The sequence below is a fragment of the Aspergillus udagawae genome (assembly GCF_001078395.1).
Source record: "Aspergillus udagawae IFM 46973 DNA, scaffold_5, whole genome shotgun sequence".
Taxonomy (NCBI): domain Eukaryota; kingdom Fungi; phylum Ascomycota; class Eurotiomycetes; order Eurotiales; family Aspergillaceae; genus Aspergillus; species Aspergillus udagawae.
The window spans coordinates 1809123-1830046 of NW_025091268.1; the positions used below are offsets into that span (position 1 = coordinate 1809123).

The following is a 20924-nucleotide window of genomic DNA, read 5'->3' on the forward strand; positions in this document are numbered from 1 at the left end:
GAGAAATCGCGTGCGTTTGGGAGTAAAACTTAGAACGCTCAAGTACTAGAACGATCTGTGTGAATAAGAACAACAACATGAACTTTTCCGTTCTACAATTTACATTGAACCCTGGTATGGAGGACGCATTACACCTCTTCCAGGATGCTTACGATAAGCCAGCAGAAATCTCCCAATGGCCAGGTGACCATTTGCCAGTGCCAGTTTCGCCGCTCTTTTTCTCTTGATCTCAAACTCTTCGGTATCCGGGTGATAATTCAATAGGAGATGTAGAGTGTCAAGCCTGCCGTTCCCCGCAGCGGCTTCAATGGCGTTTAATCCCTGCTCAATTGCAGGCGCTCCATTGACATCTGCCCCGGCCACAAGCAGCATCATCACAATGCGAACGTTGCCGTGCATCGCGGCCCCTTGCAAGGCTGTGACACCACCCAAATGTGCTGCTGGAGCATTGACATTGGCTCCATGAGCCAGTAGGTATTCAGAGAGCTGCACATAACCCGAGCTTGCAGCCTCTTGGAGAGCTGTCCGGCCTCGGACCGGGCTGGGCAAGCCATTGACATCAGCCCCATGATGCACCAGAAGCTCCGTCATAACCCGATGGTTTTGTGACACTGCGGTTTGCAGCGCAGTCTTTCCTCCATGCTTGTTTGCCGGTGCATTGACGTCGGCGCCTCTTTCGAGCAGTAACTGGACGATGTCGATATCGCGCGCATAAACGGCGGCCTGAAGGGCCGTGACATTGCCAGGCAAGCTGCTTTCCCGGCGATGGTTTACGTTGGCCCCTGCAGAAAGCAGACACTGCACCACTCTAAAGTTGTGTCTTTCTACTGCAATTTGAAGAAATGACTTCTCCGACTGAGGGCACGGGTTATTGTTAACGGCTGCTCCTCCCTTGAGCAGCAGCTCCAGCAAAGGCACGTCGCATTTCCAGCAGTTCAGAGCTAGCCCTATGACTTGATTCTTCGTGATGGAGTCAGATGATATGATGTCAGGTTCTTTATCGAGGAAAAGCTGGAGTAGCTCTTGATCGCATCTCTCGGCGGCAGCTCCCATCACCGAGATCCCGTCAAATTTAGCTCTGTCTGACTTGATCTTCGCGCCGTGCTTCAACAGCATCTTCACCATAGACACATGGCCGTTTTCAACCGCTGCCTGCAAGGCTGTACGACCTCCAGACAGCCAAGGCGGGCCGTTGACGTCTGCTCCGAACTCTATCAATATCTGGGCCAGGCCTTCATTGCCTTGGGACGAAGCTTGCTGCAGAGGGGTTCGTCTTGTCTGCGCGCAAAATCCCACATTTGCGTTTGCACCCTTTTGGAGGAGCTTCCTCGTCATCTCCAGGTCTCCTTGTCTGACTGCGGCATGAAGAGGCGCGGACTCCTTCTGGTCTTTGAGGCCCTCAGTATTCGCGCCTGCGCGCAGCAGTAGGTGAACTATTTCTTTCCTTATCGCCGAGTCTCTGATTTGGATAGCTTCCTGGAGCGCGGTGACCCCTTCAGTGTGAATTGGGTCTGTATTGACAGCTGCATTTGCATTAAGAAGAATCCTGACCCCTTCGATGTTACCCGCGGCGACTGCTATCTGCAGGGCAGTTTTGCCTTTGCGTAAGGCCGGCGGAGCATTTACATCTGCCCCTTGCCTAAGCAAGATGCTCAACACCGTCGTATCCGAATGTACAGCAGCAGCCTGAAGTGCCGTCCTTCCACGATAGACGCCCGCTGGGGCATTAACATCCGCTCCCTTCCGCAGGAGAATCTCGATGATCCTTTCATTCCCGACCATGGCAGATATCTGAAGCGCGGTGTGGCCATACGTTCCTTTCGGTCTCGCGTCGAGATGAGCTCCAGCGCTCAAAAGCATGCGAGTCATGGTGATATTCTCTTTCCGGACAACTGCTTGCAACGGTGTAAACACGGCCGGAGTATTATCAGAACCCCAGTTGTACTCATCATCATCAATCTCCTGATCTAGCACTGCAGGTGGGCATTTTCTCAAGCTGGCGTTGACAGCGGCGCCTTCCTCCAGCAGAAGCTGGACCACCTCCCAATTCTCATTTTCCGCCGCTATAAGGATGGCTGGCTTAAAGGAATCGGGAAGGCCAGTACAACCCATAAGGCAGCTTTTGTCTGGCTTTTCTTCTGATTCGGAGTCTGCATCGCTGTCTGTATCGCTGTCCTCAAGGTAATCGGAATGTCGCTTGTTGCAACGGTAACCTGAGCGACAATCAATGTCCGCGCCTGCAGCGATTAAAAGCTCGACTATTTTGGAATCGCCAGAGTTACGGCATGCCATTTGCAGAGGTGTACCGGTCTTGGAGGTTGTGAAAGAGTTCGGGTTTGCTTTGTTATCAAGAAGGAGTTGCACCAAGTTGGGCCCTCCATGCTTGACAGCAAGTTGCAGAGGCGTGAGTCGGGCACAGTCTTGCGGCGGATTGACATGAGCTCCAAACTGAAGCAGAAGGCCCACAATATCAAGTCGTTTGTACCAAGCGCATGCAGTGTGTAGTGGTGTCTCCCCATCCACTGCTAGGTTGGGGTCTGCACCGGCTTCCAGCAGCATTCTCACACACTCCACGTTATTGTGCTTGGATGCTCGATGAAGAGCTGTTGTTCGCATGCCCTGCCCACTAGGTGCATCTAGGTCCGCTCCAGCCTCGATAAGAATTCGACAAATCTCAATGTCTCCCACGGCCGCCGCACTAGCTAATAGGTTGCTCATGAATATCTCGATGGTCGTGGTCGTTGACTTCAAGAGGGCTTTGAGTCGTGACTGAGAGCTGCTTTTCTTGATAAGCAATACCAGACTATCCGTTGACATCTGGCTCATCATGTTATTGGATAACAGGTAGACACAGAGACCGAGATAGTGAGACAAATTCTCCGGGGATGGCGATTGGAATATAGCCTCCGCTCGCCTTGTCAAGTCGCGGTTCGAATCCCCCACGGTGATAGGCTCCAGGACTGAAATTGGATCGTTGGAATAAGGACCACTGTACGAACCGGCCTGCAATAAGAGTGTGAAGCGGGTCTCTTTAGCAATGGTGTTGCTGATGGAATCAACGTCGTACTGAATATGTGTGCTCAAATTTGTAGATGTCGGCGTACTAGCAGACGTTGGTACAGGCAGACGATGGTCCAAGGTAGCATCCCCGAGATAGGAATGAGTTGCGGTGGGTGCCTTATTCCCTTGGAAAGAAAACTGCGAATGACTCGGGTCCGGGAGCTCAATGTGGAAGGCGAGAGGATCCCGTTCGACGGATTGGAACAATGTTGGAGTTCCAACACCGATACCACCAGCGCTTTGGCCCTGGTACCAGTCCATCGCATGGACGTCTGCGGAACCGTCAGGCACAGTACCGTCTATTTCTGATCGGGGCGTACCCACGACGACCCCTTCAGGGGTCTTGGGGTCTGAGGTGATGAACAGGTCAGCATATCAAGGAGGAGAGTGGGAAGAAGGACAGCGAAAGGAGCCATATATAGGTACGCACCAGAGTCTCCCATCCACAAACACTGCGACAATAATGAAGCATGACGCGCTGTTTCCTTTCTGACCTTTGGTTCAGGGATGAGGTTGCCGTGCACCCTGACATCGCCCGCGTCTTTTCCGTCTCTTTTTCGCTTCTCGCGACGATGCGCAACGAATTTCCAGTCTTCGTCGGTCAGATTCTTTTTGAACCCCCACTTCTTGAACTGCCGAGTATACTGAGGTGCGCTGGGACATTCTTTTAGCCAGGACTGAACGAATTTCTCGAGGTATTACCAACTGACCTTTTGCGGAAACTGTGCCTCTGGGACATATGCTCTTGGATCTGCTCTAAAGTCCATCGCTGATCCAGCCACAAGGCCTTGAGCTCGTCGCGGTGACTCTGCCATTCGGTCTCTTCTTCCTTGGTTCGAGCCATGAGTTCTTTTTTCGTTGCTTGTTTGAGGACTCTTTTTCTTTCGAGTTGGGCTGTCCATGGCTCATTTATATTTCTCCATCTCCAGGAGTGCAGACAGCACCATACGAAAGGGAAGAATTTTCTCGCTGAATCCTCATTGGATCGGGCCAGAAGATACAGATTATGTTTCTGGAGGATCAGCCTTGTCGAGTAAATAATGGCTTGCGGCTGTGTATATTCTGGTGTCGACAAATGACAGCAGGCAACGTCGTGCAGGACAAGCCTGATCCCTGACACGGGGCGTTATACATCCTTGTTTTCATTGTTTCTTTTTACCCCCTAATTTCCTCTTTCTTTTCTTTTCTAATTTTTTTTTTTTTTATTTTTTTCCTTTTTCCCCCCAGCCACACCGCCAGTCCGCAATTCTGGTAATCCTACAAAGGTACTTTGTACGTTGCCCCTTAATTCTTCTCTTCAAGTCTTTCGCGACAGTCCAGAGTTGCCAGAATTATGTCTAGGCAGCACAAGGGTAGCGGTCCCCGGGACAAACCTGATACGTTGCAAGCCTTCCGCAGGATTGGATACAAGTTTCTAGGTGGAGAGCAGTTGCAGCTCAAATCCCAGTTTCATGGCCTCCGGAAATATCCTCTGCTTTTGCCAACATTGTATACTGTCCTGATTACCCCATTTGCATTATCCATGCTGGGTGTTGGTGCTTTCAATGGCACGCGACGCCTGTACAGCTTCAGAATGATTGTAAGCGATCTTTAAATTTGGATGAAAAGAGATTATTGGGTACCGTTAGAAGGTATATACAGGTGGAAATGCGGCCTAAATCGCCAGGTCAAGTTTGGAATGACCTAGGCATAAAGTACAGCCTCAAGTTCTTGATTTATCCTTGTTCTGAATTTCTTGTACTAAACGAATCGAGGTACTAATTGAGTCGGGGAACTACGCTACTAAGTATCTGTGCCATACGCACCCTCGCCGGCGTGGTGAGAGTGCGACAATTAGTTCATACTCCGTAGTTAGGCAGGGAGTTGAGAGCTTGCTCAGCTGCTATTGGTCGAGATCAGAATGCAGCTAAGACTTAGCTCTTCCTGGTGGTCAAGCTGTCTGATTGGTGTTTACCATAATCAGTATTGTCAAGCTTCATCACCAGATGGATTTGGCATCTACACTCAGTGCTTTCATGCCACTTTTATGGAAGATAAAAGACATAAAAGGCTCTTTCCTCCATCTCAGCATGTCTTTCCTTCTAGACACAATTAACAACTTCCATTGCCTGTCTGTCTTCTGTGAATAGACCAAAGAATGGGCTGGTCAGTGGAGGCCATCATTGCACTTGTCACTCTACTTGTTACTGGCCCTGCATCCCTTCTTCTACTCTGGAATCATGTCAGAAACCGCAATAGACAGATTTTAAGAGGTGAGTGCTTTATTTACCGGAGTGAGATAGAAAGAAAATTACCCTAAATCGTCATCCAGATCCTCATCCAGACCGACAACAGTCTCAAGCCATGCTCCCATGGACGCTGACAGCAACGGATACCGAGTATAACCCGCGAATCCTCGAGGCTGGCCTGGGCACCTACTATGTTCCTGCAGGTCAGTGCTACGATATCACCAGAGCTAGGTTGAGCCTTTTTACCGCCTGTTCTTACGGCTAATGATCTTCAATCTTGAGCTGCGCAGAGATATCTATCCGTCAAAGAGCCATTGCAGAGGTCCAGGTGTCGTATAGATTGGCGGACGATTAGGCACTCCAGATGAAGTGCCTTCGGAAGCCATGACGGAGGTTGTTCAAGCGAGAATGGGTATAGACAACATCAGAGTCGGGATGAATGATAATGCTCCTTTACCAAAAGCCTATGTTGTATCAAAAGCGTGTATATTACCATACATGAGTGACATTCCTTTTCTGCTACCCGCTTATTCCAGCCTTTCACGCAAGCTTGAGTAGCCCGAGAACGCCAAGTATTGATAGCAGACTTCCTACATCCACTGAACCTACATTCTTCAGCTGGCAGTACACCTGCGGCAGGAATTGCCGTATCGCACAGTCAGCGAACACGACCGTCCCAGACCGGGTCATGGAAATGACAATGAAATCCGCAGTCTCCAGGAAACGCGCGGGGAGAACATGAGCTAGACCAAGCGTGTCGCTTTGCGCAGACAGCCCGCTGGTGGAGGGATTAGCGGCAACGAAAGCCGGAATATGGCATCCCGGCGCTTGCCCAGCGCCAGCCAGGTCAAAGGGGGTGGACGGCGTTCCACTCGTCCTGGTGGAGGTAGAGCAGGGTCAGGAATTTGAGGAGACGGGTGTAGTTGCGCGGATGCGTCTGGCGGTCTATTGGAGCGAGACACACGAACCGCTTGTCGGGCTGCGGTTCTTGTGTCAGTGCAGACGCTGGGTAGTCAAACTCTGAGGACGGCGATGGAGCGCGAAGCTGGTAGGTCTGCGAATGTGTGAATTCATCCAGGTGCTGAGTGGCAGTTCACACACTGACATCTCGAAAGTCCTAACTGGCCGCTGCCCATTTCTCTACCAGAAGGCATCGTTGACGTTCTTCATCCTCAACGTTGGATGCTGGGCGCCATTCGTCCCGGAGGGGATGTGATATGTGAGTTATTGATAAATAGATAGATGACTTGCATGCATACTCTTACGAATTGCAGCCACACCTTGGTCTCTTCTTGAAGGTCTGACGGGTATAACTTGGTTGGATGAAGATGGATGGTCGCTGGGATCCCGCCAGGCCAATATGATTGCCATGTCAGATGCAACATTGGTAGCTTGTGAGAAAGGAATCCCCTATTTCTACGCAGCAGAATCCGAAAGTGTTTGAAATGGAAAAGAGAGGCGAGTCCGTAAGCTAAGTAGTCCCGGACGTTGAGGGCCAAAACTAGGGCTAAATAGAGTCCCACTTTATGTCCGTGGTGCTAACATGTTGAGAGCAGGAGGTAATTTCTGGATCCGCCTGTGTAGTGGATATTCATGAAGCTTTATAAAGCTTTATCAAGGTCATCCGGATGAATTGCTTCAAGGTCATCAGACAAGCTAACAGCTGTCACCGTCAATCTCTGCCTAAGTCACCCTGAAAAATGTTAAGGACTGTGTTGCTGCAGCTTGGGATGCGACACTGATAACAAGTAGCACGAGCTTCGGTTTAATGATAGAGACAGGTCAGGAGTTCACAACTTCTATAAAAAAATATATACACTATCGTAAGTATATACAACAAATCACATCAACCCTCAAAATCCTCCCGGGTGATTCCACTCTGATCGCACATACTGCGGAAGATGCCGCCCGGCTTCTCCCACAGGGCCAGAGGGGTGTCGAATTCGGCGATCTGCCCTTGATCCATCACACAGATGCGATCATAATTGATGATTGTCCGTAGACGATGAGCAATACAAAGCAGCGTCTTGCCTTGAAATCCTTGCGCCATCGTCTCCTGGACTTTCTGGTCCGTCTCAAAGTCAACGGACGAGGTTGCCTCGTCACAAATGATGATGCGGGCATCGCGAACGAGGGCACGCGCTAAGGCCATCAGCTGCCGCTGGCCGAGCGAGAAGTTGTGTCCCTCCTCTTCGACGATGGTATCAAGGTGCAGTCTCTGCGCCGTCTGCTGCTTTTCGTTCATCGTCGACGGCGTAAGTGTGCCCTCCTGGGACTCGTCCTCTGGCAGCTCCTGGCCGACGAGATGTGCCTTGCGTAACGCTGCCCATAATTCCAGATCCGTATGCTCATTGAAAGGATCAAGGTTCGAGCGGATCGTGCCGCGGAAGAGCGTCGGATCCTGCGGGATAATAGCAAGACGAGTCCGAAGATCATTCAGCCCAATTGTCGCAATATCAATGTCATCGATCTTGATACTTCCTCCGGAAAGCTCAGTGAGACGAAATAGCGCGGCCATGATGCTGGATTTGCCGGCACCTGTTCGCCCCACAATGCCAATACGCTCCCCGCCTCGAATGTCCATCGTGAGCCCCTTGAGCACCAGAGGTAGCCCGTCACGGTACCGCATTTGCACATTTGAGAAAGCAATTCTCCCCTTGTCGGGCCAGCTCGGTGGCACCTCGGCCAACTGAAGGGGCGCTTCCTCGTCCAAGCTGGTGCCATAGTAATGGATCCGCTCAGCGGCATTCATATTATTCCCAACTTCAGCGAACTGCCGGATGGTGAATTGCAAACTCAAAGTGATGGTCAAAACGTATGACAGCACCAAACCGGAGATACTTGGCCCGACGTTGAAACGAGAGGTGACGACCAGAATCCCCACCACCAGGATCATGAGACTGCCAATAGCATCAAGGCGAATCGAGAGCCATCTCTGGTTGGAGAAAGTCAGGAAATATGCACCATTCATTGAGTCGATGCTTTCATGCAGATTCCGCTGAAAGTGCCCCTCCATTTTATACGCTTGGATGCTTGCGACACCAGTGATGGCCTCGCCAAAACGTGAAAACACCGTCGAGCGAAGCACTGAATCATGCCGCTTCAGGTTCCGCGCAGACGCTCTATAGTAGGCCGCTGCGAGTAAGAAAAAGACGAACAGGGGACCTAATGCAATAGCAAACTGGTCATGGTGGTTAGCAACTTCATTCCACGCACCTCCCCCTATGGTACTCACATAATGATAAAATGCGATGATCAACCCCATCGTGGCCAGGATCTGAGTGAACGTGAAGGCGAACATGCGAATAGATTCGCCAAGTTCACTGTCCATCACCTGGACATCCCTAGAAAACCGGTTCGTGATCCGTCCTAACGGGGTTGTGTCAAAGAAGGCCATCGGGGCACGCAGGACTCGGTATATTGCGCGCTGCAGCATTGTCTTGCTAGAATGCGCTGCAGCAATGGTCACATGTAGTGCGAAGCCGTACATGGCCAAAGCCTGTGCGGCACAGATTCCCGCATATATTCCCATATACTGGCCAACGGTCAAGTTTTTAAACCTGTCGGACGTCCAATAAGAGACCCACAGGCCTGTCATAATTATACCACCGTTGAGACAGGCCAGCAGCACGAGAAAAGCAATGAAGTTGAGGAAGAAAGATCCAGAGGCGGTGATATAAGCTTTCCAAACAGCCCACCCAACTGACCCCGTCGCTACCTCTTCCTTTGACATCAAAGCAGCTGCTGGTTTAGCCTTGTCAATTTGGTCTTTCGCCGGTTCGACTTCGTCCGAATTTTGGTCGACATCGTCATCCGATTGCTTTTCCTGTTGCGAAGTGCTTGACATCAATTCCCTAAAGTGTTCATTTGTTCGTACAAGATCGTCAAAGGTACCAATAGCGTCGATGGAGCCTTCCTTCATCACAATAATTCGATCACACCGGCTAAGGACATGAAGCTGATGGGTGGCCAAGATACGACACTTATCCTTGAGAAGACCGCAGATTGCTTTGTCCATGATATGACGTCCAACATGGGCATCAACTGCTGAAAGCGGGTCATCCATGAGAACGATATCTGCCTTGGAGTAGACGGCTCTGGCGATATTGATCCGCTGCTTCTGGCCTCCAGAGACCGTGATGCCTCGTTCCCCAATCTCCGTCTGATCCCCGTTCGGGAAAATATCCAGATCGGGTCGTAGAGCGCATGCGTCAATCACGCGGTCGTAGAATTCTTCGTTGTAATCACCTCCAAAGAGGATATTCTCTCGCACTGACACATTCTGGATCCAGGCGTACTGCGGGCAGAACGATCGACTCGCGCCCATTCGAATTTTTCCCTCCGTCAAGCGCATGTCACCCGCCAGAGCCCCAAGCAACGAACTCTTGCCACTCCCTACAGTTCCTATGACAGCAAGCAGTTCATTGCGTCCCGCCTCGAAGTTGATATCGGTGAGTTTGAACGGCGCATGCTCAGGTGTGTCACTGTTGTCGTTGGGCGGGCTGCTGGGCGTTGCGACTTTCGGCGAGACCTGGCCAGGTTTCGGCTTCTCTTCCTTCTTCTCTTCTCCCTTGTTGCTCTGCACTTGTTCCCAGGTGAATGATGCATGCTCGACCTCAATAGCCTTGTCCATGGTTGTGTCCCATTCGACCGGGTCATCCTTTTCCTCGGCCTGAAGGAATTCCTGGATTCGGTTCATAGCAGTCCACGCATCGGTCATCTGTGTGATAGTCAGGTTGAGCATGATTAGTGGCATACGAAGCACATTGAACAATGCCAAGGACGCAAAAATGCGAGCCGGGGACATGCCATGACCCGACAGAGCGTATGTGACAAAAGACAGCAGCGATGCGAATGTTGGTAAAGAGACCATGCACACTACAACAGCGTGTCGGACAAACAAGAGTCTTTTGATGGAGCCAATCTCGCGGTTGCGAACGGCCTCGAGTCGCTTTAGGAAGCTGCTTTCCCAGCCAAAGAACTTCACGAACCTGACACTATACACTATTTCTCGGGTCAAAGTGACTCGCTGGTCGGTGATTTTATTGATGGCTCTTCGAAAACGCACCAGGAGGCGCATTCCCCCCGCCAGAGCAAAGACTCCGACAACCAGGAGGGCGTACCCGGCAAGTGCACTGTAGCCGATGTTGACAATCAGTATGATCAGAGCGACGATAAGACCGATGGGTGAAACCCAAATCATATGAAGCATGCCGCAAGCCGTATCGATACGATCCACATCCACGCCCAACAACGTGGTGATACGTCCATTACTCCAGCCGGCAGTCTCTTTCGCCGCATCGTTTGCTGCTGCGTTGGGCGGACTTCCTTCGGTGGGTTTCTGTCCCGCGTCATCGATGGGCTTCCCGCCAGCTCTCGCACGGTTCGACAGCCTCATCGCTTTGGCGAAGATTTGAGATGTAAGGCTCGCTTTGGCCATTCCTCCGACAACCATCCCTCGATACAACGCCTGGTTCATAGTCAAACTCTGCAGAACCTGCATGGCATATAGGCCAAAGGCGTAACCCAGGCCTGGTCCAATGTGTGGTCCAGGTATTCCTTGGACATGGGCTGCGTATGCTTCGGTCGAGAAGGAGATCAGGTGCCTGACCACGTATGGCGATAGAATCATGCACATCATGCCAACAAGCTGGCATATACCACCAACCACAAGGTCATGTCTTAGGGTGTCTATGAGAGCCCGCGCCAGAGGTCTCCTGCTCCCTTGTTCGATTCGTTTCCTGAAAGCCACAGCAAGCTTGTCCGACAAGGTATCCACTGCTCTGTCCGGGTTGACGGTCCATATATCGTTGATTTCCAATGGTCGGAGATAACCCACCTAATGAATTATGTAAACATGCTGACTTTCTGGGTTTCGAGATTTCTCGACTAACCTTCATAAAGGGGGTCATCCACCCAAAGAAGATGCGGCTAAGGATATTCGCCCCATATTCCCGAGTAACTTGTCTTTCACTGGGAACAGGAGGTATCTTTTGCAGTCGCAAAGGGTCCAGCTTGCGCCATTTTGACAGCTGTGGGAGGGGAGTAACTTGGTCCTTCATTCCCTCTGCCTGATTCTGTTCAAGCGGTAATTTCGCCTGAGGTACTACTACCTCCAATGGAGGTTGAGGAGTCTTGCTCATCTCGTTGTGGTTTCAAGGGGTTGTTGATGAATCAACCTAAAATAACATTAAATTTCAGACACCATCATGCATCGAAAGTCCACGTAGTGTGCGTGTAGAGCGTCTTTGGCGTAGATGATAAGGAGCGCCAAGCTTTGTATTCTCTCTGCCAGCCAATGCTCTGCGAAGTTCGTCAAATTAGCGAGCCATTACATGATGCCGATGCAACCATGTGATGGTGTCGTTCGAATGCAGGGTCGACAGCCGATCAGACTGGAATTTGAATGCGAAAATAATACTTACTTTCTTTCACCAAACGAACCTCAGTGTCATTGGCTGAGCCGGTTTGTCAAGCTTCTCAGGTCGACTCCGTGGCAGTTCACTGGTCCCAGACAAGGGTAACTAAGAATTGGCGCAATTTTGGCGATTGCATGCCTTGTGTATGTGTATGGAGTCAATCGACGGCTTGAAAACACCGTTTGGGATGAATCTTGCCTCGGGTCAGTAACCGCCCACAGTCATCATCAAAAGGAAATACATGGAGCAGTAGGGATACAGACCTGAAAGACAATACCCAGCCAATCGTGTGTTGAGTATCCACCAGAGATATGGCTGCACAGTGCACCAGTCAGTTACACAATTAAACGATGAACTGCCGAGGCATGCTCAATACAAAAAATCATCAATCGTTGCAGAACTATGGATAAAAGAGAGGCCAGCAGCCGTACAATCGACTGGTATTGAGAATGACAGTATGCAAGGGATGTCGCTGATCAATCCAGGTGAGACTCACTGGAAGTTATTAGTTTTCTCCCTTGTTCACACCTGATTGTCCGAGTCAGATCACCGGGGAACAACGTATTTAGTAGTCAAAAAGCAGCGTGCTAATAACCTGGCAAGCCATACCCGACAAGTCATAACCTCGTATATTTAAAGGAGATAAATCTTGTTAAATCCGGAAGTGATAAAATTTTCTTCTTCATGATTCCACCAGTTGGTTGTTAAGCAACAGCCACAGGCCGTGTCTTGGAATGCCGTTTTGATGCGGGGAGGAGCTTGTTGTCTCCGTGTCGCCGACTTCCCTCGTATTCGTGCCTCTCTAATCGACGCATAGTTACATAACACCCATGCAATCGGTCAATCGGGCTCCGACATGGGGCTAAGCTTTTCCAGGTTAGGATGATGTAAGTACTTCCTCTCAACCTCTCAAAAGTCTTGTAGATAAATAAATACTTTGTAGTTGAACATAAAATGGCGTCAATCATACAAAAGGGTATAGCAAGAGGAAGAAAATGTGCGTTGAGAATGAAGACGGGGAAGAGAACGCGTAGAAGAAAAGCCAGACATATGGTCTATCTCATGGCATTTGCCCTACGTAGTACTTGCTTACCTTTTTGTTTGCTTCCTTGAAGCGAATCTGGAGACGTACATGAAAGACGCTAAAAATGATTGCATTCTAACTAAGACTGAGTCTTACTATCAAACACAGACTAGTTCATTCATAACAGGCATCAAGTTGTTGTCCCATCCTTAAGATGGGAAATAAGCAAACCATCGAGGGTCGAATGAGTACTTTCATCGCCTTGAGCGAGAGAGTGTCTCATTTCTCCACTTCCAGCGGCCAGCAGACATTACCGTCTCTGGTCGGGTTGCGTTCACACTTTGCATAGCGGGCCAAGGGCTAGAAGCTCGTGGTCAATCGCTTACTGCGTTGTGTGGTGGGTGTTCCTTAGTTCCGAGGAACTCTGAAGACTTTGCCAAACTCTCCTTAATTGTCAAGGCCAATCTTGACATTCTTCTCTGGGCCTGGGATGATCTTGTCCTCCGCCTCACCCTTGAGGTTTGGAAGCTCAGAAACAGCCTGTGCAATGATCTCCAGCGCCTTCTGGATCTCTTCTTCAGTGATCACGAGGGGAGGAGCAAGGCGAATGATGTTCTGATGGGTTGGCTTGGCCAACAAGCCCTTCTCCTTCATCAGCATACAGAGATCCCAGGCAGTGTGTCCATTGGTCTTGGACTCGTCAATGACGATCGCATTGAGTAATCCCTTGCCACGAACGGTCTGGATAATTGGGTTCTGGATAGCCTCCAGGCCCTTGCGGAGGACGTGCCCGAGTTTCTCGGCTCTTTCAACCATGTGTTCCTCCTGAACGACCTCCAAGGCTCGGATAGCCACAGCACAGGCTAGAGGGTTACCGCCGTAGGTGGAACCGTGGGTACCAGGCTCAATGGTGAGCATGACGTCTTTGCGACCCAAGACACAGGACACAGGGTACATGCCACCGGAAATGGCCTTGCCCAGCAGAACCAGGTCGGGCTTGATTCCGCTCCACTCATGGCAGAGCAGTTTGCCTGTACGGGCAATACCCGTCTGAATCTCATCACAGATGAGGAGAACATTGTGCTTATCACACAGAGCTCTCGCCTCCCGCAGATAGTCATCGTCGGGAACGACAATGCCTGCTTCGCCCTGAATAGGCTCTACCAGGAAGGCGGCAAGGTTGGGTCCCGCGTTCTCAAAGGCCTCCCGCAAGGCTTCCTTGTCATTGTACTTGAGGGGCTTATCCGTTCCAGGGATTGTGCATCCGATACCTGGCAGATACGGACCGTAGTTTTCGCGCGACTCAGGATCGCAAGACAGGGAAATGGCAGCGAACTAGATTAAAAAGACTGTCAATTTAAAATGATCGAGTTGATTGATTTTCGCGTCAACTTACAGTACGTCCGTGGAAGTTATTCTCCGCGCTCAGAACAACGGCTTGGTTCTCCGGAATGCCCTTAACCTTATAGCCCCACTTACGAGCAATCTTGATTCCCGTTTCCACGGCTTCCGCTCCTGTGTTCATGGGCAGAACCATGTCGAAGCCAAAGTACTTGGTGACGAATTCGGCAAAACGGGGGAATACGTCATTGTAGAAGGCACGGGAACTCAAGGTTAATCGTGAGGCTTGCTCAACTAGTGCAGCCACCAATTTGGGATGGCAATGGCCTTGGTTGACGGCAGAGTACGCCGACAGGAAGTCAAGGTAGTGACGGCCCTCAGGATCCCAAACGGAGGTGCCCTGAGCACGAGCGAAAACAACAGGGAGGGGGTGGTAGTTGTGGGCTGCGAACTCCTTCTCCGCCTGAATGGCCTCCTGGGTGGAGGATGCATGGTAAGAACTAGTTCCGTTGGCAGACATGCTGGCGGAAAGAAGAGACGAGGTGATCTTGAAAGAGATAGTATTAATTGATCAAGGATAATATGAAGTAGGAAGATTCGAAGGTATACTGAAGAGCGTAACGGAGGAAGATAAGGTGGGGAGGAAATGTCCGCTGAACAGATCCGAGACGAGAGCGTCACCGTCCTTTAATAGCACAAGGATGGGAAACTCCTGTCAGAATTGAGCACCATAGGAAAAGAAGGGAAAACGGCAGAAGCAAATTGGTAGAAATCGCCATTCCAATCCGTAGCCTTTTGAGACCCGCTGGTGTCACCTTTTTGAGGCGAGAGACATGGACTCCGAAGGAGGACTAGACCCCTAAGTGCAGGTTTACCCGCTGTATATCGCTAAGTGCAGGTCTACGCGCTATCCCCAGCGACCATGATGTCGGCGATCCACCTCTCCTCCAGTGATCCAGTCAGCTTGCTTTCCACCTGACTTTATTCCTTCTTCGCCTGGCCGATCTGGGGCTTCCGGTTCGTCAACCTTTGTCCATAGTCATCCATTTGTCCACTGTCGTCCGGTCCATTACTCATCGATTCCGCGCCTCCACTGCATGACCGGGGCGGATCCCATCGCTTTTTGCCGGCCCGGACACTTTGTCCTCTTGGCCTCTCTATTAGGTAGTTTATTATTGATTTTTGAGCTCTCGCTGGCATCGGAGGGTATCGCGGGGATAGATACGCCCTGCGACATTTGCCTGCGACCATGTCCTCGTCGCGTCGAAGGAAGTCCTTCGCGTCGTCCTCTTCGTCGTCTCCTTCCTTTCACTCCCCATCGCCGCCGACTTCGCGCCTGAGGCCGCGGTCTCCTCCGTCAAGTAATACCAAAACATCACCGTCATCCACAACGCCCTTGTCAACCAATATCCTTCTGTTCTTAATCGCTTTTCGTCTGGTCAACGCATTTACTGTTCGCACCTTCTTCCAACCCGATGAATTTTTTCAATCACTCGAGCCTGCCTGGCAAATCGCATTTGGAGAAAATCAGGGGGCATGGATAACCTGGGTTAGTGGAGTCGACTCCCCCAACTTTATCCTGTGCAGCCTTGCGTCGCACTCGATTTTGTTCCAACCAGTCACATTATTTCAGTTACTAAAATCTGGACACTGGATGTCACCAATATAGGAATGGAGGCATCAACTGAGATCTTCTATCCATCCTCTCCTCTTCGCCGCCGTCTACTCCGCCGCCGATGTCGTCGCCCAGCTTCTCCGCCTCTCCCCCGCATCGCGTGCGGATCTCCTCGTCGCCGCCCCGAAAACTGCGCAGGCGGTAATCGCGGCGCTCGGGGACTTTTATACTTGGAAGTTGGCTCGCTATGTCTATGGTGCTCGAAGTTACGAGGCCTGGGCTACTGTATGTTCTGCTATTGTTCGCTTAATAGACGATGTGAGGACCGAGGTTGACTGTCGAAGCTTGCCTTGACCGTCATTAGCCCGTGGCAATGGTTTTGCTCCACCAGGACATTGTCTAATTGCCTCGAAACAACCATTACCATTGTCGCTCTCCACTTGTGGCCCTGGAGTTGGTCATTTGTGACACCTCCACGCAAGAAGGCTACTCGCGCGGCCAGCAGGGAGCGTGCTCAGAGGGATCAGGGGGTGTCGGACTCGCTGCAGAGGTACGCTGGACGTCTATTCGGATCTGTATATATCTCACACAGCACCGCAGGCTACGCCAATGTCTGACCCTAGCGGCTGTCGCCTGTATTCTACGACCGACAAACATCCTCATCTGGATGGGTTTGGCCAGTGTCGCATGGTATCGAACTTCTTGGGACAGGAGGAGGATCCTCGTGCGCGAAGTATTACTTTGCGGGTGAGTTGATGTTGCCAGGCGCGTTGCGGAATGATAGCTGATAAGCTGATAGCTGTACCGTTCTGGGCTTATCGTCCGTGGTGGATCGGCTCTTCTACGGAAGCTGGACGTTTCCTCCTTTGAGATTCCTATATTTCAACATTGCTCAGTCTCTAGCGGTTTTCTATGGGAGAAATGACTGGCATTATTATATCTCGCAGGGGTTTCCCCTTCTACTTACCACCGCACTGCCTTTCGCTCTCGTTGGCCTGTACCGCGCTCTGGCCCAGGTTCGGACGTCCGGATTGGGGCAATTGCAGTCTCTCGCGCAAGCTCAACTTGCGCTGATATGTGTGGTCATGCCTTTCATCCTATCCCTGGTCTCTCACAAGGAAGTGCGATTCATCTATCCCCTTCTACCATCTCTCCACATCCTAAGTGCACCACCTCTGGTGGACTACTTCCTTCCCGCGGTCCTCCGCTCGTCCCGCTCGTATATGCCCAGGAGGCTCACGCTCGTCTTCCTATTACTGGTCAATATTGCCATTGCCCTCTACACGACCATCTATCACGCATCCGGGCCGTCCAGCGTGCTCTCATACCTCCGGCAACAGCACGAGCTACATGCTCCGGCCGCTCAAACTCCAAATCTCAGCCCGTCAGTCAAAGACGACTCTCAGCGCGGAATCACGGCCGGCTTCCTCATGCCCTGCCACAGCACCCCCTGGCGCTCCCATCTCGTCTACCCCACAATCCACGCTTGGGCTCTGACCTGCGAGCCCCCGGTTGACCAGACCGCCGCCGAAAAAGCCACCTACGTGGACGAAGCAGACCAATTCTACGCCAACCCGGCCCAGTTCCTCCGCGACCACATGGCCGGCGGCCTCCGCCACATCCCTCGCAAACCATCCTACCTCTCCGCGCAAGCGCACCCCCAGTCGCCGAGTACAAACACCAACCATTCCATCCACGAATGGCCCGACTACCTCATCTTCTTCGCGCAGCTCGAGCCAACCCTCCAGTCCCTCCTCCGCGCCAGCTCCTACGCCGAATGCTACCGTTCCTTCAATACAGCCTGGCACGACGACTGGCGCCGCAAAGGCGACATTGTGGTCTGGTGCCTTGACCCCGCCGAACAACAGGCCTGGCGATCCGCCACCCGCCAACGCGACCTCGAGAACCGCGACAGACAATTCGACCGGATCATCGAGAGTTTCCGGAAAGAGGCGACCGAGAAGCGCAGTGGCAAGGTCTCTCCATTCCGTCGATGGATCTCGTCTTCTCCCTCGGTGGCCCCGTCGTCCTCGCTGTCTCTGCCGTGGCCGTCGTCGTGGCGCTGGCCGTGGAGCCAGCGGAAGCGGACATCCTGGTTAGGTGTGCAGATTCCGCAGTGGACAAGGACACAATCGTCATGGACGGCTTGGGGATGGGACTGGTTCAGGAACTGGACGCAGAAGAAGAAGACTAAGAAGCTCCTCGAGCGGGATCTGTGGTTGTAAGAGTTGTTTTCTTTTTGCGAATTGGTCAACTTGTTGGAAAATGCGCGCAATGTGATACCTCCTTGAGTTCTGGATCCTATTGATGTGCTGTCCCTGTAATGCCGATGAACCATAGCAAAATTTGGATCGATTCTATAGCAATTGTCCCCTTATTGATGACTTCGTCTTTGACAGACGCTATCGATTTTGTCCCTGATTTGTACCATATATCCTTGCTGACATGTCCAGCTATAACGTAGCATACACGGGGCCTAACAAGGCTCGCAAATCTTCATTCTAATGCCAAAATCACGAACGCCAGCCAATGATGCAACCAATTGTTCACCATTACGTTCGCCAAGATCAGATACAGTAGATGAATATACACAGAAGGAAATATTTTCATGTCTTCGGCAGAGACGGCTGATGGGAAAAAAAGGCTACCGGTAACGGGAGCTCAGATTGGCAAAAGCGTCTGGGCTGTGCCGTCCGCTCTGGAAGCCATTGATATCTACACTCTGCTGGCTCATGTGGGTTTTGGGGAAATTGCCATTCAGCTGAGAAGCTTTTGGCGTCAGGTCGATCCCAACACCGGGGGGGCCTTGCCCTCCCATGAAAGGATTGCGTGATCCGGCTGACTGCGGGGCAGCGGAGGCTTGTGGGCCGCTGCTCTGGTGCTCGTTGATACTTGGCATTGGCTGGTTTTGGGGCGCTTGGTTCAGCGACATCCCCATCGGAGCTTGCACTTGAGAGGGCTGCTGCATCCCGGATGCTTGTGCGGAGAATGTATTGTACAGAGAAAGGATGCTGCCCTTGTCCACGCGGCCGGTGGGCTGAGGAGCCATGTACTGAGTGGGCTGCGGCAGCTCGGCCTGTAGTTGTGACTGATACTGAGTTTGATAGACCGCATTCTGTGGTGTATTTGGGGCTGCCATCGGCTGGAATGGATTCTGGGAGGCAAAGCCTTGCCCCTGCACATGTGGTTGATTCTGCATGAATGGCTGTTGCTGCGGTTGTTGTTGCGGCTGGTGTTGCTGTTGGTAAGAACCCTGGCTAAAGGGCGATGTGGAGGAGAATGCTGGCATGGTGTTCGCATGCTGGGGCGGATTAGGCAGTGCACCTCCAGAGACTGTTTGGGCTTGCGACTGCATTGAGGTCGCCGCCGCTCCGAATTGGCTGAAAAAGGGGTTTGTCTGAACAACGCCAGGGCTCTGGGTGAGTGGTGTGCTAGTGAAGGGCGCTTGCGGCTGGGCTCCCGACTGGAAAAATGGGTTTTGGCTTCCATCGAACGCTTGTGGGGATGAGATATATGAGCCTTGTGATTGGGTTGAAGTGACAGGAGGCGTAAGAGGGTGCTGGTAAAGGGGCTGAGGAAGCGAAGCTTGACGTCCAGGATATCCTCCGGTTTGATGCGGGAATAACGGCTGCGAAACTTGTAAATGCTGGAAAGACACATCTAGAGACTGTACAGGCGCAGGCGTAGGTGCGAGTTGCTGTTGTGCTTGTGACGTTGGCATATCGAACGGATTGTACGCGCCGCTGGTCTGGGGAGACGGTTTGGAGTCGAGCTGGTCGAACGGATTCGCGGAACTGGCCCCTCTAGTCGAATTGTCGGTGGAATTGCCAGATGCTGAAGGCCGTCCCAGCGATGCAGGCCCTTCCCCCAATCTCTGCAAAGTCTCGATGGTCATCTTCAAGTTACCGTCAAGTCCTTTCAAGGCCGCTGCGTTTCGGCGCTCGTTGGTGAACCCCATCTCTCTCAGCTGGGCCAGCTTCGACTCAAATGATGCATCACTTGTATCACGGACGGAAAGTCCAAACCCTTGAGAGCCGGAAGTTGAGACGCTTCGGGGTGGAGAATCATGTCTATCGGATCGAGGTGAGGTCGCAAAGGGTCTGTTGGACGGCCGCTGGAGATTGGAGGTGGAGGAAGCGGACCTCAACCCAGGGCCCGGAAACCGGCCAGACTTTGGAGGTAGTGGAGGAGGTGAGCCCTCCGGTGACATGTCGTAACTGGAATCATGACGACTCGGGGGTTTTGGTTTTCCATCCTCCAGGGAACGATACTGGTATTTCTGCCGGATGTACCGCTCCATGCTCGAATCGGCCTCGTCGACGTCTTTGGGGACCGGAGGTTTGACGTTCTTCGGATTGAAGATCTTGTTCATGAGGGTATTTCCGTGTGATTTCATGTTCTGTGTTCCAAAGACAATCAGCTCACGCGTCCTCGAGTTGTTGACTTGGCCCGTTCACTTACGTCAACCTGTTCGGCCGTCCAAGTGTCCATTGTCAAGGACTTGACCTTGGAAATGTGTGTACCCAGCTTACGATGCAGAGTTGCGCACCGCATACATAAGAAAATTCCCATCTGTGTTCCATCGGATTAGTTATCGTATCGCGGGGTTAAGTCGTGTGCAACCGAGCGGTATACGTACATTCCAGCTGGCCCATCCTGTGTGCAAGTGGCTTGTCAGCGATTGGCCTGCAATCATATACAGGTCTCCAAGAGCATACCTGGGTTGAAGGCTCCACAGTCCGCACATCGATCATTGCCCGGCACTGAGCGGATGAGATCCTGCAAGGCTTTCTCATTTCGTTGCTGCTGCCGCTTACTGACAATGCTGGGCATTTTGAGAAAATCCGGAGAGACCACCTGGCCGTCCCTTTGTTGATGAAACAACTAACAGAAGCCGAGGGTATCAAACGTCCAAAGAAGAGATGAACTGGGTTGGGAATAGACAGAAGCTATTCACGATGGAGAAAAAGTGGCAGAAGCCGGGCCGATGTTCCGTATGCGGGAGATAGTGGGATCTTAAATAAGAAGGCAAAGCATATTTACACGGTCTGAATGCAAGGCTCAACGCAATGGCTTCTAAGAATACAAGCAAAGAGAAGGCCGAGATCGTAAGAAGAGATGTTAAGGACGAGGAGGGAATGAATCGCAGAAGTTCGATAGCCCAGGAGAAGTAGGAGAGAAAGCGAAGTGGTCAGGGATGATAAGATGGTGGTGGTGTGGGGAAAACAGACAAACAG

General features: G+C 51.6%; 6 protein-coding genes across 6 annotated transcripts; 1 reads left to right on the forward strand and 5 right to left on the reverse strand.

The window, feature by feature from the left end:
* Nucleotides 1-99: 99 nt before the first annotated feature.
* On the reverse strand, nucleotides 100-3904 carry Aud_007440 (uncharacterized protein; the record flags this gene model as incomplete). Its single annotated transcript, XM_043292331.1, has 3 exons — nucleotides 100-3410; nucleotides 3491-3714; nucleotides 3771-3904. 3 exons carry the CDS (start codon nucleotides 3902-3904, stop codon nucleotides 100-102), a joined length of 3669 nt encoding a protein of 1222 aa, XP_043148266.1.
* Nucleotides 3905-5828: 1924 nt separating this feature from the next.
* Nucleotides 5829-6395, reverse strand: Aud_007441 (uncharacterized protein; the record flags this gene model as incomplete). The annotated part of the gene is made up of 3 exons (XM_043292332.1): nucleotides 5829-6165; nucleotides 6257-6342; nucleotides 6390-6395. 3 exons carry the CDS (start codon nucleotides 6393-6395, stop codon nucleotides 5829-5831), a joined length of 429 nt encoding a protein of 142 aa, XP_043148267.1.
* Nucleotides 6396-7134: 739 nt separating this feature from the next.
* Nucleotides 7135-11431, reverse strand: Aud_007442 (ATP-binding cassette transporter YOR1; the record flags this gene model as incomplete). The annotated part of the gene is made up of 2 exons (XM_043292333.1): nucleotides 7135-11127; nucleotides 11183-11431. The coding sequence occupies 2 exons, from the start codon at nucleotides 11429-11431 to the stop codon at nucleotides 7135-7137; spliced, it is 4242 nt and encodes a 1413-aa protein (XP_043148268.1).
* A 1747-nt stretch (nucleotides 11432-13178) lies between these two features.
* car2 (ornithine-oxo-acid transaminase) lies at nucleotides 13179-14592 on the reverse strand (the record flags this gene model as incomplete). Its single annotated transcript, XM_043292334.1, has 2 exons — nucleotides 13179-14066; nucleotides 14128-14592. 2 exons carry the CDS (start codon nucleotides 14590-14592, stop codon nucleotides 13179-13181), a joined length of 1353 nt encoding a protein of 450 aa, XP_043148269.1.
* A 729-nt stretch (nucleotides 14593-15321) lies between these two features.
* Nucleotides 15322-17912, forward strand: gpi10 (putative glycosylphosphatidylinositol-alpha 1,2 mannosyltransferase; the record flags this gene model as incomplete). Its single annotated transcript, XM_043292335.1, has 5 exons — nucleotides 15322-15621; nucleotides 15742-15972; nucleotides 16032-16237; nucleotides 16288-16434; nucleotides 16487-17912. 5 exons carry the CDS (start codon nucleotides 15322-15324, stop codon nucleotides 17910-17912), a joined length of 2310 nt encoding a protein of 769 aa, XP_043148270.1.
* A 419-nt stretch (nucleotides 17913-18331) lies between these two features.
* On the reverse strand, nucleotides 18332-20520 carry Aud_007445 (putative GTPase activating protein for Arf; the record flags this gene model as incomplete). The annotated part of the gene is made up of 4 exons (XM_043292336.1): nucleotides 18332-20086; nucleotides 20149-20259; nucleotides 20327-20343; nucleotides 20406-20520. 4 exons carry the CDS (start codon nucleotides 20518-20520, stop codon nucleotides 18332-18334), a joined length of 1998 nt encoding a protein of 665 aa, XP_043148271.1.
* Between the last annotated feature and the right edge of the window lie 404 nt (nucleotides 20521-20924).